Source organism: Suncus etruscus, chromosome 17 (assembly GCF_024139225.1).
Source record: "Suncus etruscus isolate mSunEtr1 chromosome 17, mSunEtr1.pri.cur, whole genome shotgun sequence".
NCBI lineage: Eukaryota > Metazoa > Chordata > Mammalia > Eulipotyphla > Soricidae > Suncus > Suncus etruscus.
This window is the reverse complement of record NC_064864.1, coordinates 38,333,037-38,350,685: the sequence shown is the minus strand read 5'-3', so window position 1 is coordinate 38,350,685 and position 17,649 is coordinate 38,333,037. Positions and strand designations below refer to the sequence as shown.

General features: G+C 36.5%; 1 protein-coding gene across 1 annotated transcript in view; it reads right to left on the bottom strand.

The window, feature by feature from the left end:
- Nucleotides 1-17,649, bottom strand: part of PLCE1 (phospholipase C epsilon 1) — a 353,407-nt gene that overhangs the window by 200,754 nt on the left and 135,004 nt on the right. The window contains exon 3 of the mRNA XM_049790786.1: nucleotides 14,206-14,494. Within this exon, the coding sequence (XP_049646743.1) occupies nucleotides 14,206-14,494 (289 nt within the window). The remainder of the gene's footprint in view (nucleotides 1-14,205; nucleotides 14,495-17,649) is intronic.

Below are 17,649 nucleotides of genomic sequence, written 5' to 3'. Positions count from 1 at the left end.
ACTATCCCCTAATTACCTATAGGAGTCCCTATTTTGCTTATGTAGTGCTTCTTAGAATATCAAATGATATTTAAGAAGTTCAATTAAATAATTATGCTTAAAATTTAAAAATTGTGGATCACTAATTAGATAATATTTGAGCAACCACTTAGGCTACTAAATATAGAGTAGATGTCCAGTGCCTATAAGCCCTGGTCGTTCTGAGGTCTCTAGACTTTCTTGCTAAACTTTCATTTCTCCATCCAAACTTCAAACTTGCCACATTCCCTTTGCACATATAACTACTTCTGTCTAGAAAATGTGCAGTCCCTAGTCTCTTCATTTCTGATAAATCTTTTGCTTTCAGTCCAACTTGAGGAGCTTTTCTTTTCTGGATCAAATTCTCTCTTAGAGGGTCTCACAAGTCCATGTTTTTCTTTCTTGTACCATGATGTTTTTCTTTCTTTATCATGCCAGACTACCATTTGGCAATTTTGTGATTCCTATTTGGTCTTTAAAGTGCAAGTATGAACAATGGCAATTTCTTTCTTTCTTGGGTCACACCTAGCAGTGCTCAGAGGTTACTACTGGCTCTATGCTCAGAAATCGCTCCTGGCAGGCGACCGTATGGGATGCTGGGATTCGAATCACCGTCCTTCTGTGTCTAAGACAAACTGTGCTATCTCTCCAGCCCCACAATGGCAATCTCTATTCTAGGAAATCAGCAAAGTATCTAATAAATGTTGTAAAATAAATGAATTTCTAAAATCAGTGGTCTCTTTTGCTATGTTGGTATTTGAGAACCATTTGGAAGAAGGTTATGGCCCTAAATACGAAGAAAAGGAAGATTCCTCTCCTGGATTAATGATGAGAGAGTGGATATTTTCTCCTCCCTGTTCAGAGAAACCATTAGATTTTTCAAGTTGAGGGCTAACGCATCGAACCATTCTTTTCTCTCTATTTTCCCAACAGCAATGTAGGTCTACTTAACAGGATAAAACCATCAAGAATGACCACTTGAGAGTGGCCCTTGGGACAATTATAGAAAAAGACAACAGAGAATTGCAGGGTTTTTATATCTCTACCTCCAAAATGGGTAGGATTCTGCACAGAGACCAGCAAAGACCCAACCTTTTTTAAATTGCTTGTTTAAGTACCATAGTTACAGAACTGTCCATAGTTGGGATTCAGCCATAGGATGTACACCACCTTTCACCAGTGCAACTTTCCCATGACCTGTGTCCCCTGTGTTACCTGTTACCTCCCACCTAACCACCACTGCCTGTCTCTGCACAGGCATTTTGCTTCTCTTTTTCTCTCTCTTCATTTTTTTTCTTTTAAACACTCGTTTGTACTGTTAATGTTGTTAATGTTAATGTTGGGGTACTGTACATATCACTTTATCTCCACTCAATAGCCAGTTGATAGTCCAGAGTGATCAGTTTCACAATTATTGTCATAGTACTCCATTTTCTACTCTACCTGGACTGCTCCTCTATTTATGCTCCTACCACAGAGTGGTCCCCCTGACCCTCATTTCTATTTACTCTAGATATTATTATCAATTATCTTTTATATCTGACAGATGGGTGAGATTATTCTATGTCTATCCCTTTCCCCCTGACTCATTTCACTTAGCAAAATTCTCCATATTAATCCATGTATAAGCAAATTTCATGACTTCATTTTGCTTAGCAACTGCATAGTGTTCCATTGTGTAGAAATGTACCACAGTTTCTATGTTATTGGGCACCTGGGTTATTTCCTGATTCTGGCTATTGTAAATAAAGCTACATTATTATGTATACATTATTATGTACATAATACATACAGAAGGAGTACAGAGGGCATTTTTATATTGTGTTTTTATATTACCATCCACACCAACACTGATCATTCTTGTGAATTGTGGTGCGTGCCAGTGTCTGTAGTGTGAGATATCTCATTGTTGTTATGACTTGCATATTCCTAATGATTAATGATGTGGGGCATTGTTTCATGTGCCTTTTGGGCATCTGTCTTTCCTCTTTGAGGAAATGTCCGTTCATTTCTTCTCATTTTTGAATGGGATAAGATCTGTTTTTCTTGCTATGGTCAACCAGAATCTTATATATTTTAGATATTAAACACTTATCAGTGGGTACTGGGTGAATAGTTTCTCCCATTCAGTGGGTAGCCTTTGTATCCTAGTCACTGTTTCCTTTGATGTGCAGAGCGTCTCAGTTTAATATAGTCTCATTTGTTTATCTTTACTTTCATTTGAGTGAACAATGGTGTTTTCTTCTTGAAGACGCCTTTAGTCTCAATGTCATGGGGTTCTTTATGCCATGGTTCCTTTATATACCTTATATCAAGGTATTTAATTCATTTTGATTTAACCTTTGTACATAGTGTTAAGAGGTCTGAGTTAACTTCTTTTGGGGGTGTTGGGTCACACCGGAAGCTCTCAGGAATTACTCCTGGCTCTGCACTTAGAAATCCCTCCTGTCAGGCTGTGGGGACCATATGGGATGTTGAGAATCAAACTAGGGTCCATGCTGGATTGGTTACTCTTGGCTCTGTGCTTAGAAATCCCTCCTGTCAGGCTGGGGGATCATATGGGATGTTGGGAATCAAACCAGGGTTCATCCTGGATTGGTCATGTACAAGGCAAATGCCCTAATGCTATGCTCCCGCCCCATGAGTTAACTTTTTTGCATGTAGTTAACCAATCAGTTTTCCTAACACCACTTGTTGAAGAGACTTTCCATGATCCTCTTTGTATTTTTTGCATCTTTATCAAAGATTAATTGATTGTATGTATAGGGGACAGTTTCTGAATATTCAAGTCTATTCCATTGATCTGAATGTATGTATTATACCACGCTGTTTTCATGACTATTGCTTTGTAGTACAACTTAAAGTTAGGGAAAGTGATGCCTCCCATCTTCTTTTTCCTGAGGATTGCTTTAGCTATTAACGGGCATTTATTGTTCCAATTGAATTTCAGGAGTGTTTGATCCACTTTTTTAAAAAATGTCATGGGTATCCTAAGGGGCATTGCATTAGATCTGTACAATGCTTTAGAAAGTATTGCCATTTTAATGATGGTAATCCTTCCAATCCATGAGCAGGGTATATGTATCCAAATCCTTGTATCATTTTTTATTTCTTGAAGCAGTGTTTTGTAGTTTTGTAGTTTTTCACCTCTTTAGTTAACTTGATTGCAAGGCATTTTATTTTCTGTGGCACAATTATAAATGGGATTATTTTTATAATGTTTCTTTTTTGTTTTGTTTTTTGTTTTTGGGCCACACCTGGCAGCGCTCAGGGGTTACTCCTGGAGCTCTGCTCACCATGGAATGGAGGTATTCGAACCACAGCTTGTCGGCTGCTTACAAGGCAAATGTCCTATTGCTGTGCTATCTGTCCAGCTCCTATAATGCCTCTTTCTTATCTTTTACTATTTGTATATAAAATAGTCATGATTTTTTACATATTAATTTTGTAGTTGCCACTTTATTATACAAAGCTATTGTTTCTAGAAGCTTTTTGGTAGAAAGACCCATATTTAAGAAGTGCTTTTTATGGCTTTTATAAGATCTAGTTCTTGCCATGTATGCTCAGTCACACTCTGTTCAGATCTTAGACCAGTGATGTACATGATTTTTGTAAGCGATGTTTGAAAAAAGTCACTGCTAGTAAATTAATGTTTGATGTTGGTGATGCTCCCAAGAACATATTAGATAATTTTAAAGGTTCCCTTCTGTTTTAGTACAGTTAATTGTGTTCTGAAAATTTTGGAACCTCTTCCATGTGCCAGGGCCTGTATATCTGTTTGGCAGAGAAGATTTGTACATTGGTGTGGCTAAGCTAAAAGAAGGCTTTTCTCCTATTCAGTTGATGGTGTGTTATGAGTAATTTGCTATGAGCAGTAAGATTCTTCATCTTCTTTCACAAATGTCAATATCAAGAAAAGTTATGGAAATGAAAGGCTGCCCCCTTCGCACAGAGGCATTTCTTTGAGGTCTTCAGAGGCAGTAGAAATGTAGGAAGTGGGCAACTTTGCAGTTAGAAGGACTTGTATTCAAATATAGGGTTCCATGTCATTACCCCCTCCCCACACACTCATATACCCACATACTCACGGAAGTTCAGATTTCAAATGGAGACCTGACTAAGAGATGAAACAGACAGGTCTGGAATAAAAGCTTGTTTTGACCTACTAGCTAGCCTACTCCTATGAAAGGTTTTGGTTTTACAATTAGTAACAAAGGTATTATGAGTTGCCAGGGTTTCTGGAAACGTTTTAAAATTATTATTAAAGTTTAGGTAACAAGTTTAAAATGGTATTTTCACTTATGATATGGATGTTTAGTTTACCATACCTTACTGACACTAGAGTGCTCCGTATCTTTCAGGTGAAGTGGAACTAGAAGTGAAAAGCTTCTAGAATCACATATGGTGACACTTGGGGGCTTCCAGGGATATATTCAGAGATGCTTGGGTGTACTAGGGATTAGACCTGTATCAGACACATAGAGTTGGCTTACTAATCAGTATTCGTACTCCACCCTAAGTTGTGATCTGGTGATGGGATATTGAATTTTTCCCTACTTGTTATTCCTCTCCCACCCTAGGGTGTGGCCTCATTCTTTTTTTTTTTTTTTTTTGGTTTTTGGGCCACACCCGGTGACGCTCAGGGGTTACTCCTGGCTATGCGCTCAGAAGTCGCTCCTGGCTTGGGGGACCATATGGGACGCCGGGGGATCGAACCGCGGTCCGTCTCCTAGGTTAGCGCAGGTAAGGCAGGCACCTTACCTCGAGCGCCACCGCCCGGCCCCTGGCCTCATTCTTGTCAATAAAAGCAGGGGTCTGAGGAAGGCAGAGGCTCATTCTTTGGTATTTTCCCATTAAGTTGCATTCCTTCTTAGGAGCAGAAAGCTTGGGTAATTGAATTCCTTGTTGAGTACTGGATTTCCTGAATCTGTGCTTGTAACTTTTACTGAGCAGATTATTTCCTGCTTCAGTGTTTGCTTTCAGACCTGCATCTCAACAGATCCTCATTTTGGAGTCCACTAGCAACATGGTACATATGCACCCTAACTGTTGTGTTTTCTCTTGAACCCAATAGGATTTATAAAAATATTTTTAAGGTTTATTCTTTAATGATATACAGATTCAAAACTTAAAATGCCAGACATGTATTTCCACTTGGCAAAATATTTTAAAATTTAAAAAATGTTAAAATATATTTTACTGGAATTCAGTTCACTGAAAATAAAACATCTGGGGTCCATAATGATAGTACAGTGTGTAGGGTGCTTCTCTTACATGCAGCCCTCCCAGGTTTGACCTTCAGCATCTCGTATGTTCCCCTTCCCCATCAGAAGGGATTATGAGTGAAGGAGTGAAAAGCAGGAGTAACCCCTGAGAACCACCAGGTATGACCCTAAAACAAAAGGAAGGAAGGAAGGAAGGAAGGAAGGAAGGAAGGAAGGAAGGAAGGAAAAAAGGAAGAAAGAAAGGAGGGAAGAAGGAAGGAGGGAAGGAAGAAAGGAAGGAGGGAAGGAAGGAAGGAGGGAAGGAAGGAGGGAAGGAAGGAGAGAGGGAAGGAGGGAAGGAAGGAAGGAAGGAAGGAAGGAAGGAAGGAAGGAAGGAAGGAAGGAAGGAAGGAAGAAAGGAAGGAAGGAAGGAAGGAAGGAAGGAAGGAAGGAAGGAAGGAAGGAAGGAAAAAAGGAGGGAGGGAAGGAAGGAAGGAAGGAGGGAGGGAGGGAAGGAAGGAAGGAAGGAAGGAAGGAAGGAAGGGAGGGAGGAAGGGAGGGAGGAAGGGAGGGAGGAAAGGAGGAAAGAAAGAAAGAAAGAAAGAAAAGAAAGAAAGAAAGAAAGAAAGAAAGAAAGAAAGAAAGAAAGAAAGAAAGAAAGAAAGAAGAAAGAAAAGAAAGAAAGAAAGAAAGAAAGAAAGAAAGAAAGAAAGAAAGAAAGAAAGAAAGAAAGAAAGAAAGAAAGAAAGAAAGAAAGAAAGAAGAAAGAAAGAAAGAAAGAAAGAAAGAGAAAGAAAGAAAAAAGAAAGAAAGAAAGAAAGAAAAAAGAAAGAAAAAGAGAAAGAGAAAGGAGGGAAAGAGAAAGAAAGGAGGGAAAGAAAGAAAAGAAAGAAAAAGAGAAAAGAAAGAAAATGAAAGAGAAAGAAGATAAAGAAAATGAAACATACTTAAAAATATTCTCTATTTAACTGCATTACTAATTCTAATTGACACACAACTCCATTAGAAGTTTAAATAATGACTCAGACTAACTTGAACACTTAGCTTTTCTCCTCTTTAATGTTTGCTCCTGACCCACATATTGGCAAATGATAAGAATAATCTATTATGTTCTAGAAATGTTCCTATGGATAAGAATTTTCATAGCTCATTTAAATGGGTTTTAGGATTTATTTTTTGAAAGACTAAATAATTTAGAAACACTCCTAAGAATTAGTTAATTACATGTACTGAAAAAAAAACATTTAATTTTATTGTAATGAATAATGTATCTTCATAAAACTGACAAATTTTAGTTTGGAAACTACATTTTGTTCTAACCTCAGATTTTCAGATATGGATCCTAATTTCAGAAATAAACACTGTATATTTTCTTCTCTGGAGGGCTGAATGAAATAGAAACAACAGAAGTTACAAAATCAAGGTGAGGGACATCAGGGATTTTCTTTCCCCTTAGTTAAGGGAGTGTTGTCATTTCTCCAAATCCTTATATGGTTTTAAAAACAATCAAGATTGTACAGGGACGCTTCTCTTTGTGTTTCTCCATCCTGTGCTTATAATAACATATTTTGGAGGATAGAGGTTTGGCCAACGTTGGCAGTGCTAAAGGGGTAATTCCTAGTTTTGTGCTTTGTGCTCAGGGACCAAAACTAGCAATTTCTGGCTCAGTCTCAGGTAGTTCAATGTTAGGGCCCAAGAATGTGGTGCTGATTGGTGCCTGTGGTACAATAGAAATGCATTTCTCAACTGCTTATTATCCTCCTCAAATTAAGCCTACATATTTTTGATAAATATGCATTTCTTATTCCATTCTGTTTTGGAAAACATTTGCTGATGTTGAAAACTCATCTTTTAGAACTTTTTGTTTAAAATATCCAGCAATTATATTAATAAATATTCAGCAAAAAAGCTTGGAATCTAATCACTGTTGTTTCTTTGGGTACAGTTTCAGATAGCCATCTTGCAAATTGCTGGCCCAATAAATTTTCTGTACTAAGACTTGACATTTTTATGACCAGCTCAAGTATGGGAAACCCAGTTGATTGTCTGGGGTTGCTGTACTGTACATTTCTGAATACAGTGATTATGATTTAACCTGATTTAATGAAGTGATGGTGAAGAGGGTGGGTGGAATGGACACATCACCCAATAACCCAATTATATTTTCAACCATCACTAACAAATTGGAAGCATTTTAAATTGCTTTTAAAATTTATATTAGGCACATATTTTAGACTTAGCTCCAGTTAGTCTCCATTTGCTACTTACAAATCTCTGAAGAGTTCTTGGGATTAAATTTTTTGGCAGAGTAAACAGTTTTTGCACTGTATAAAGATGCTTATTCCAGTGCAGAAAGAGTCTGAAGTCCAGCCCACATGTTGCACACTAAGTGATATACATGGGTATGAGGGCCCTGACAGAAATGAAAAGGAGATTCCTTTGTAATTTTATCAGTTGTTAAATATACCAATTAAAACCACTGCTTTAGCAAGAGCCTCTTCAATGTCTCCAGTTCTCATTGCTTCCCTAATCTATCTACCTTCCACATCAAACATACAATATGATGTTCCAGAAACTTCTAACTCAGATGTCCAGAAAGCTGTAATTTGATGCTGAGTGATTCTGATCTAGAGGACACCTCTCAGCCCAATACTGGATGGCAAAAGATTGATTATCCTAGATACACAATAAGATCACATCAAGTCCTTCCTCAGAATATTTCCTTTGACTCATATTGGGGCATTAGAGATGGCTCAAAGTGGATCACATGCCCCCTATGTGTGCGATTTTCCTTTCTTTGAGTGCAGCTGGGAGTAGCCCTAGTGGGCCCAGAGCTGGCTAAGCATTTTTGGAGTAGCCCCTGAGACCTCAATCACTACTGGAAGACCCACATGCCCAGTAGTATTTGAGGAAGGTGAATTTTCTCTTTGAATATTTTATTCTGTTATAAACAGGAGCTTAAAGTCATACTTTTCAGTCAAATTTTGCTATGGAGTCATACTAGGGTCATACTTGGGCATAAAATAATTGTCCTTGGTTAAGTCTGTATTTGAATCACACACCTGTATGACACCACAATAATTTATTCCAAGGAAGAGAATTTTTACCCTGTGACCACTGAACCTTTTTGTCCTATGAGCTATCGATTTTCACCACCAAGTGAGCAGCTCAAACATTCCTAATTTCTCTGAAGACCTTAAACTTAATATACTTTCTGTTACATGAGAAACATTATTTATAGGTAGAAGATTTCCAGATGTGATCTTTTTAGATTCTATCCAAAGGTGAGACAGTATTCACATAATGAACAGCAAATAAATACTTTCTCCTGATTAACTGGTACAGAGACATTTCTGATATGTACACTTTTGAAACATTCAACATACATTTTTCACATCATAAAAATTTCAAGGTCACAAAGTAAATAAGTCAAGGGATTTCTTGAAATAGACTTATTGAAATAAACTTGAAATTAGAACTATGCATTTGCTTTCCCAAGTCTGGTAAGCATGTAAAGGGAATTGTTTTGACTATGAGGAAGTCAACTAAGACAGTATTTATAAACCAAATTATTTAGGAGACATAGTTACATAACTCAAATGAAAGTTATTTCCTATTATAATGCCTAGCTTTTATATTCAAAGGTATTAGCTAAGAAGAAACAAAATGTACTTGTAGTTAAAAAAAAGAAAATTGTGAAATTTTATTATCCTTATATATTAGAGAAAATATTTTCTGCTTTGAAATAGGAATATTATATTTATGTGTGTTTCCAGAGAAATAGGAAGACTGCTGATGGTTTGAATCATAGGAAACAACACTCAGTTTTATCTGTCTATAAGCATTGTAACTGCGGAAAATAAATAAATACAGGGGGCAGGCATGATATGAAGACATACTGATAAATCAGAGCTGTGGGGGAGACAAAAGACAAAAATAAAAAGAATAAAGAGAAATAGGAATATTAAATATGTTGGGCACTTTTAATTTTATATTAATAAGCTATTTGAAGATTATATATGACCAGTATTTTTATATTCTTATACTTTTGTATTTATATTTTTATACCCATTCACACTAAAATTGATCAAATATAAACTTAGAAGTTTTCTTCTTTACTATCTAACTTTGGGTAATTAATCTTTGTCCTATTAAAAACATTTAATCACTTAATTAAAAACTTAAAAATAATTTGAGAAAAAATTGAGTTTATTGTTTTAGCTGACATAACGTAAATATTTGGAAAATTTAGCTACTTTATATTAAAAGTTCTTTATTGTCATTATTGTATTTTTCTAAATTTTCTATACTAGCATGTTATGTTACATTTATTTCATTACTCTTTTTTTTTTTTTTTACTTTAACTCACATTGTCATTTTTAGTAGGAGCACATAGGAAGGAAAGCAGAAGATATCCTTAGAAAATTTCCTGGTTATTGAAGTCAATAATTCTTGTAATTCCCAGTACTCCATTAGTTGCTTTTGAGATTCACGATAGGTAAAAGGAGAGAGGGAGGAGCCAGATGTGAAGAGACAAGATCTGGATTGTCCCAAGCTAGTGGAATCTTGACAAAATGATAGACTGTCTCAATTTTTCCATTTTGAGAAAGAGCACAATCTTGTAATCAAGCATACCTTGATTAATCAATGCCTCATATTAATGATGTTCCTAATTATTTGAAAAATTGTTAACTGAGTGACAAACTACTCTTGATGATCCTGACACTTAAACCATGTTAAGCTTATGAAATGCTTCAGTTATTAGCAGGACCTTGAAGACAGTGGTAAAGCTACAAGGATGAAAACTTCTAGCCAACCAGTTCCTAGGTTACCACTTACTGATATGTAAATACTCTGTGAAGAAGTCATTTTCTCTTCCTTTTCTTACTGACTGCAGATCTCCTCAACCTTCTTCTTGGTAATCAGAACCAATTCTAGAAGACAAGTTGACTTGGGAAACCTAGTGCTCATATGAAAAACCATCTGTCTTCCATCTGTCTTTGTATTTCTTTTACAATGGGCAAGTTTTTTATAATGTCCTAATAGAGCTGGGCCAAGATTCAATATAACATGTTTGAGAATTTTATCCTCTTTAAATTTTTCAAGTTTGTTTTGGTGAAAAATACAAATAATATATTTTTTCTTCAAATAATATATTTTAACTATATTAAACATTTTTTTTTATTTTGGTTTTGGGCCACATCCAGTGATGCTCAGGGGTTACTCCTGGCTTTGCACTCAGAAATTGCTCAGAATTGACTCAGATAAGTGGAATCAAATAATACCCATCTTTCTTTTTATATTTTCCCTCTTTGTTACTAATGCTCCTGCATTTGCTTCAGATTTATCACTATTATGGACAATGTCATTCTTTAAATTCTCTTCCTATCTTTTCCTCTGAGAAAATGTTTAAAAATCTTGATTCTTTTCTATATTATATTTATAAATAACCTATAAAATTTACTGAAATAATGTATATCAGTTTCAAGTTGTAATTAACCATAATTAAAGAACTACAGCAACCATCAACTAAAATCTCTAAAATGGCCAAGAGTTTATTTCAAACTTTTCTTTTTTTTTTTTTAAATTTTACTTTAATTTTGAACTTATATTAATTAAATTTATTTCCCTTCAACAAGAAGTGTGTGGGATGTGTGCAATTCAATCTATTGCTTTTTTTCTTGAAGACTGATTCTGAGTATTTGATAATCATGCTTTTGTCTTTATGCCGTGGTAATTGTATAGATTTCAATTGAATTAGTATTTAAAGGTATTTTTGAGAAACAGAGGCTAGAAGTCAAATAACAAAGTTTAATCCTGCTCCTCCAGAAAAATGTTCCACAAAATACTAAGAAATGAATTTCTTGGATAAGGGCCATTCATAAACTGGAGACAGAGTATGTCCCATAACACTTAAAAAAAAGATTTTTCATTAGTAATATTGGGCTGAAAGCTGTTGGCCAACTTGACGCCCCAAGACATATGCTGACCAGTAAAAGAAGCAACTAAAAATCAATCAGTTCGGGGCAACGAAACCTCTTGAAGAACACAGACATCACAAAAACTCAATTAGTCAATTTTCTGAACCCAGAGACTCTTACAATATTACAAGACATGAAATGCCCACATGACTTTTCTACACTTTATTCTTCTGCATGTTGAAAAAACATATGTTTTATTCTTGTTTAAAGAGACTTTAAAAAGGTACTAAAATTGAAAGTTTTCAGAGTAAAGGCCAGACACTAAAGAGGTAAACCTGGAGCAGAAGCTAATTAGCTGACTCTATTATTTTGCAGAAGTTAATTAGCAGGGAAGGTGAATACAATCCTTAAAACCTTAAGAAAGGGAAATTTGGGGCCAAAGAGATGGAGGTAGGGCATTTGCCTTGCATGCAGAAGGGTGGTGGTTTGAATCCCGGCATCCCATATGGTCCCCCGAGCCTGCCAGGAGAAATTTCTGAGCGCTGATGGGTGTGACTCAAAAACCAACAACAAAAAAAAAAAAAAAAGGAAATTTAAAAACTTCCAAATTTTAGTGGGAGGGACATGTGTCTTGGTAGCCTGAAGTTACCTAAAGGTAGGTTCATTAAAGTGTGCAATTGCTTTTCTTAAAACACACACACACACACAAACAAAAATAAACCCAACTTTTGCATAAATGAGGCTATAAAGATAACACATTAGTTGATGATTCAATGAGTTATAGAGGTAGGAATGCTGAACTATAAAGTTTTGATATGAACGGGCAAGTGCAAGTAGAAACTAAGATCAAGGACATTAGACACACTTGAAAATAGCCTAATATTTTTCCCCTAAAAGGGAGAATTGGGGGCAATTGTATTGATGAGTCTAAAGATCTAAAGATCTGTCCCTCTGCAATTAATCCAGAAGAAAACAAGTAGCTCTTATTGATTTTTATTTGTTTGTTTGAGATTTACCAATTTAAGTAACCAACCAACTAACTAACTAGCACAAAGAATTATTATTATTTTTTTTTGACAACTTAAAATTAGCCAGGAGTGGGCCCGGCGAGGTGGCGCTAGAGGTAAGGTGTCTGCCTTGCAAGCGCTAGCCAAGGAAGGACCAGGGTTCGATCCCCTGGTGTCCCATATGGTCCCCCCAAGCCAGGGGCAATTTCTGAGCGCTTAGCCAGGAGTAACCCCCGAGCATCAAATGGGTGTGGCCCTAAAAACAAAAACAAACAAACAAAAAAAAATTAGCCAGGAGTAACACCTGAGCACCGCCACCGGATGTGACCCAATAAAAAAATAAAAACAAAAACAAATGGAAAAAAAAAAAGAATCATTGCCACATTATTTAGCAGGTATGTCTCTGCAGTCTTCCATTATTCTCTGATTATTTGGTACCTGCAAATGTTTTCCTCACTAAAATAACAAAGAACTAAGAGGTAAATAAACTGATGTGCACTTTATTAGAATCTCTCATAGCACCTATATACTGCTGGGCATAAAGTAGGTGTATGATAGCTGATTAACTCATAGACTGAGGTCTTCACATAGTCACACATATTAAAGCAATACCCAAAACACTTGTCAGTTTCAGCTCATCTCCCCATCTGCTGGGGAATGATGGCCGGATATCAGATCAAGCTCTTGGCAGCACATAGGCAGTGGAATGCCCCTGTTCTACAGGGTCCCCATGTGGCTTGCAGCAAGCTTCCTGGTAGGGCAGGCTACCAAGTGGATTGTGGCAGCAGGACACAAATCTCCAACATTCTTTTGAGCAATGTCATTTCTGACTGCCTGTCTGATCATGGGAAATAGTTCAGATGTGGAAGGACCCCACTTTCTATTGGCTTTCTGCTGCCTAATTAGACTTCTTTTTAAGGTGAAAGTTATTGAAAGATGGACTTTAGGGGCCGGAGAGATAGCATGCAGGTAGGGTGTTTGCCTTGCATGCACAAGGACGGTGGTTCGAATCCTGGCTTTCCATATAGTTCCCCGAGCCTGCCAGGAATGATTTCTGAGCATACAGCCAGGAGTAACCCCCGAGCACTGCCAGGTGAAATCCAAACCTCCCTCCCCCCCACAAAAAAAAAGAAAGATGGACTTCAGTGCTTCTGGAGAATATAAATCTACTGGTTTTTCCTAGGAATGAGAAGTCAATTCTACTGGCTCCTGACTACTGCTGTTTTTCCTTGTGATCACATGACAGACCAGTTTATCAGGCTCTTATAGTAACTATCTTTCGTCATGACAACACAAAGAGAAATTCTCTGAATAAGTTCTTTAGACAATAAACATAGCTCCTAACCAAGTTCTTTTCTTTTTTTTGCTTTTTTTATTTTTAATACTTTCTTTAATTGAATCATCATGATCTATAGTTACAAAGTTATTCACGATTAAGTTTCAGTCATACAATGTACAACACCCTTGACCAGTACACATTTCCTCCATCATTGTGCCCGGTTTCTCTCCCACCTTTTCCCCTGCTTACCTCTGTGAAAAACATTTTTCTTCTTTCACTCTCCTTTTTTTTTTTTTAGACACTATGGTTTGCAATATTGTTACTGAAAAAGTATCATGCCTGTCACATAATCTCCTTTCAGCACCAAGTTCCAACTATCGTCATATTGGTACCTTCTGTGTCCCAACAACACTTCTCATCTTTTTGTGGCAAGCTTCCTATCATGGACTAGTTCTCCTGGGCCTAATCTCTAATGTCTTTGTATATTATTATCATGTTACCTTTTTATAGCCAACAAATAAGCATGATAATCATTGACTTCTTTTCAAAAAGAAATTTAAATCCTAATGCTTCTTTCTTTGGAATGTTTCCACCTAAAAGGATTTTGATAAAGAACAATCTTTTACTATTCTCTTTTTTTCCATTTATATTCTCTTTTCCTTATTTCCAGTTGTGGATAAGAAAACTCAATTTTCTGTCATGGAATCCATAAAGTTAACTTTGGTTCTTTTTTGCACTCAAAGGTAAAAAGTTAGAAGTGAATTTTCAGACATTACCTTTTATCATCTTTCGACTACTGGAACCTCCAAAAGTACTGACAAGGCCACTTCTTGCTCCTAATGAGGTGGTTGCTTCCAGGAGAGATCCAGAGATATACTGAGAGATGGAAGTCCTTTGCAGAGTAGCACGATACTCACATACTGTGTTCCGGACACATCGCTTTAAGTATGGACCAACACTAATCCTTTCACAAGCTGTCTCAGAGACTGGGAGCTTTGTGAAGAAATGGAGAAGAGCTCCAGTTATATCTTCTGTTTCTTCTCCTCTTCTCACTGCATTGTAGATCTGTGAATAGCACAAAGTACAGGAAGTATTAATCTAGTTTCTTAGAAAAGCAAATTAACTTGTTGACAAAATGCCAAGATGACTTATTAAGAAAGAAAGCTCAGTCATTCTAAACACAAACACTCTTGAGCATAGGACTCATGCATTAACCTGAACATTCTACAGACACTATTTATTTGAAAAAGCTATGTACAGTTATGAAATAGGCCATTCAAACAAACCTGCTATCAAACAGAGTACTTATGAATTGTGCCAACCAAAAATATACTCCGTTCAAATTTCTCCTCAGCAAGCTAAAACTCTTCTACAGACATAGAAGGACAAACCTTTCCAAAAGTTGTCCTTTTGGACTAGCCTGTGTGAAGTCTATTGCCCTCACAGAACTCATGAAGAATCTCTTCTCCATACTTAGACAAAAGTGAGGTCAGGGAGAAAGTACACTTTTCTCTTGAGCATAATCCTTCAAGTCAACTGCTTGGAACACTCCTCATCTTTTTCCTCCTCTCTCACCACTCATGAGTTGATAGATCCTTAACCAGTCTTCCTTCTCTTTCTTGGTCAATATCCCTATTTTCTATTTTTTGATTATCTAAATTCACCAGAAAAGAATTATCTCAAGGAGGCTGGATTCTTTTTTTGTTTGTTTGTTTGTTTGTTTGTTTTAGGGCCACACCTGGTAGTACTATGGATTTACTCCTGGCTCTGTGCTCAGGATTATGGAATGTGTTGCCAGAGATTGAACCTGGGTCTACAGTTTGCAAGGCAAGTGTTCTACCTGCAGTACTATCTCTCTGACACTAAAAACTGAATTCTTAGAAAGATTCCTGACTATAATTCCAATCTATTTTAATGTAAATTTGAATTTAATACACTTAAATTGTCATGAATTTCTATAGACACTGATATGCATAAATAATTGCTTTGAAAAACATGGATCATTTACAAAGTTTAAAGCATGCTTCTCATGCTACAGGATTTCATAAATTAATTTAGAAGTTGAGTCAGAAAAATATGAGACTTGACATTATTCCAAAAAATTTTTTGATTTTGTCATGTATTTGAAGGGTTCAGAGGTCAGGATAGTCTATAAACAAACAAATGAACAACAAAAAATAATATAACATCAAGTCTTAATCTATCTTTTTATATAAAAAGGTTTACTATATATATTGTCTCTATAATGTCATCTTGAACTTGGCCCTTTATCCTTGGTTAAGTTGTCATCCATTCATCGAATCAACAAATAGTTGAATGCCCAGTCATGTATCATGTATCCAGTCACGTGTCTGAGAAAATAAGACAGTTTTTCACCCTCAGAGAGCTTTTTAATATACTAAGGCTGATAAACATATAAGCAAAGAGCTTTTAGTGAAATTGGAATGGAGGCCTTCCTCTCTATTGAGTGAATAAAGAAGAGAAGACATAATTGTCATATGAGCGAGCACCTGCCCTTCAGGTCATACATTCACTTCCATGATGTTGTATATCCTTGTCACCAAGACTCACAGGTACTCAAAAAGGACCCCATTAAGTTGTTCCAGGACCGTAAATTGTCCTAGAATGGCCATAAAACTCAAACTGTGCTGATCGTAACTATATTTCTACTCTTCCTTCCTCTACTTTCTTATATATACTTGTTACTTGAAGGTAGAATGTGAATTCTAAGAATTCTAAGCTGTAATTATCAGTCAATAAATGTCTGATGACTAATGTGGTCAGAGTCACAGGGTGCTAGAAAATGTAGCGTTCAGGCTCTGCAAAGTATATCCCTGGCTTTGCCTTGAGCAGTTAGAAAGTAGATCATGAACATGAGCAAGCTGACTTGAATATTTAGAGACAGCTTTCACTTCTTTAAAAGCTGGGGATAATTCCTCTTGTTAGGAATGTTGTAGAATGCACATACAGTATTGGATCTAGTATCTAAAAATGGTGCCCATTGGTCCAGAGAGATAGTACAAAGAATAGGGTGATTGCCTTGCATGCAGCCCACCTGAGTTCAATCTTTAGCACCACATATGGTCTCCTGAGCACCTTCAGGAGTGTATAGTCAGAAGTAAGCCATGAGCACAGTTGGGTTTAGGCACAAAATAAAAATGAAAAATGAAAAGGGAAAAGTTGGTGCCTATTACAACTGGGGAGAGGAGAGGAAACTCTTTTACCTTTTAGGAACACATGTGGTTAGACAAAAGTTTTATTTAATTTGGCATGATGGGGTTATAGTTTTTCTCTTATGTGCTTATAGATAATGTACTAATGTTATTTGGGTGTACCACAAGAGGAAAAATGAAGGTAGAGCTGCAAAACTCAGAGACTCTTTCTTTTCTCTAAGTTTCAAATCACTTAGGTAACATACAATACAAATGTCTCAAACAAGTCCTTTAGAAATAAATGATTTAGGGCCCGGAAAGATAGCACAGCGGCGTTTGCCTTGCAAAAGGCTGATCCAGGACCAAAGGTGGTTGGTTCGAATCCCGGTGTCCCATACGGTCCCCCGTGCCTGCCAGGAGCTATTTCTGAGCAGACAGCCAGGAGTAACCCCTGAGCAATGCCGGGTGTGACCCACAAACCAAAAAAAAAAAAAAAAAAAAAAAGAAATAAATGATTTAGAAGTTCAAAGAGTTTAACTCTGAGAATTAATAGCTAAAAGCAACTTCAGAGAGAACACATACATGAATTGTACTTAGGGAAAAGGGCCATTGTTAAAATTGGAGTAACTGGGGGAAGTTAAATCACATGGTCTGAAAGGGTGAAGAGATTACAAAATAATGAATATGTACAGCAGTGAGCAGAGCAGGATACTTAGAGCATAGAGTGAGTGTGGGGACAACCCAGAAATCAGAAAGGTTAATTGACCTGATAATGCCAAGCAGAGGTTTAATTTATCAGATATAAAAATCCCTTGCCTTTTTTATTTTGTTGTTTATGGTGGTGATTTATTTTTAGTATAGGAAAAAAGGCTAAAAAATGGAGTTGTTCCATTTTTTACTAAGATTTATATGCTGATAAATTCATAGTTGTTCATGGTTGACCTATTTTCTTTACTTGCTAAGCATGTCTTTAAGTCATCATAGCTTCACTAATTGCCTTTTTCATTCCACTTTCCATATCATGCCATGAGAGTTTCTCAATGCTTCATTCCTAAATCCAACTTTCCC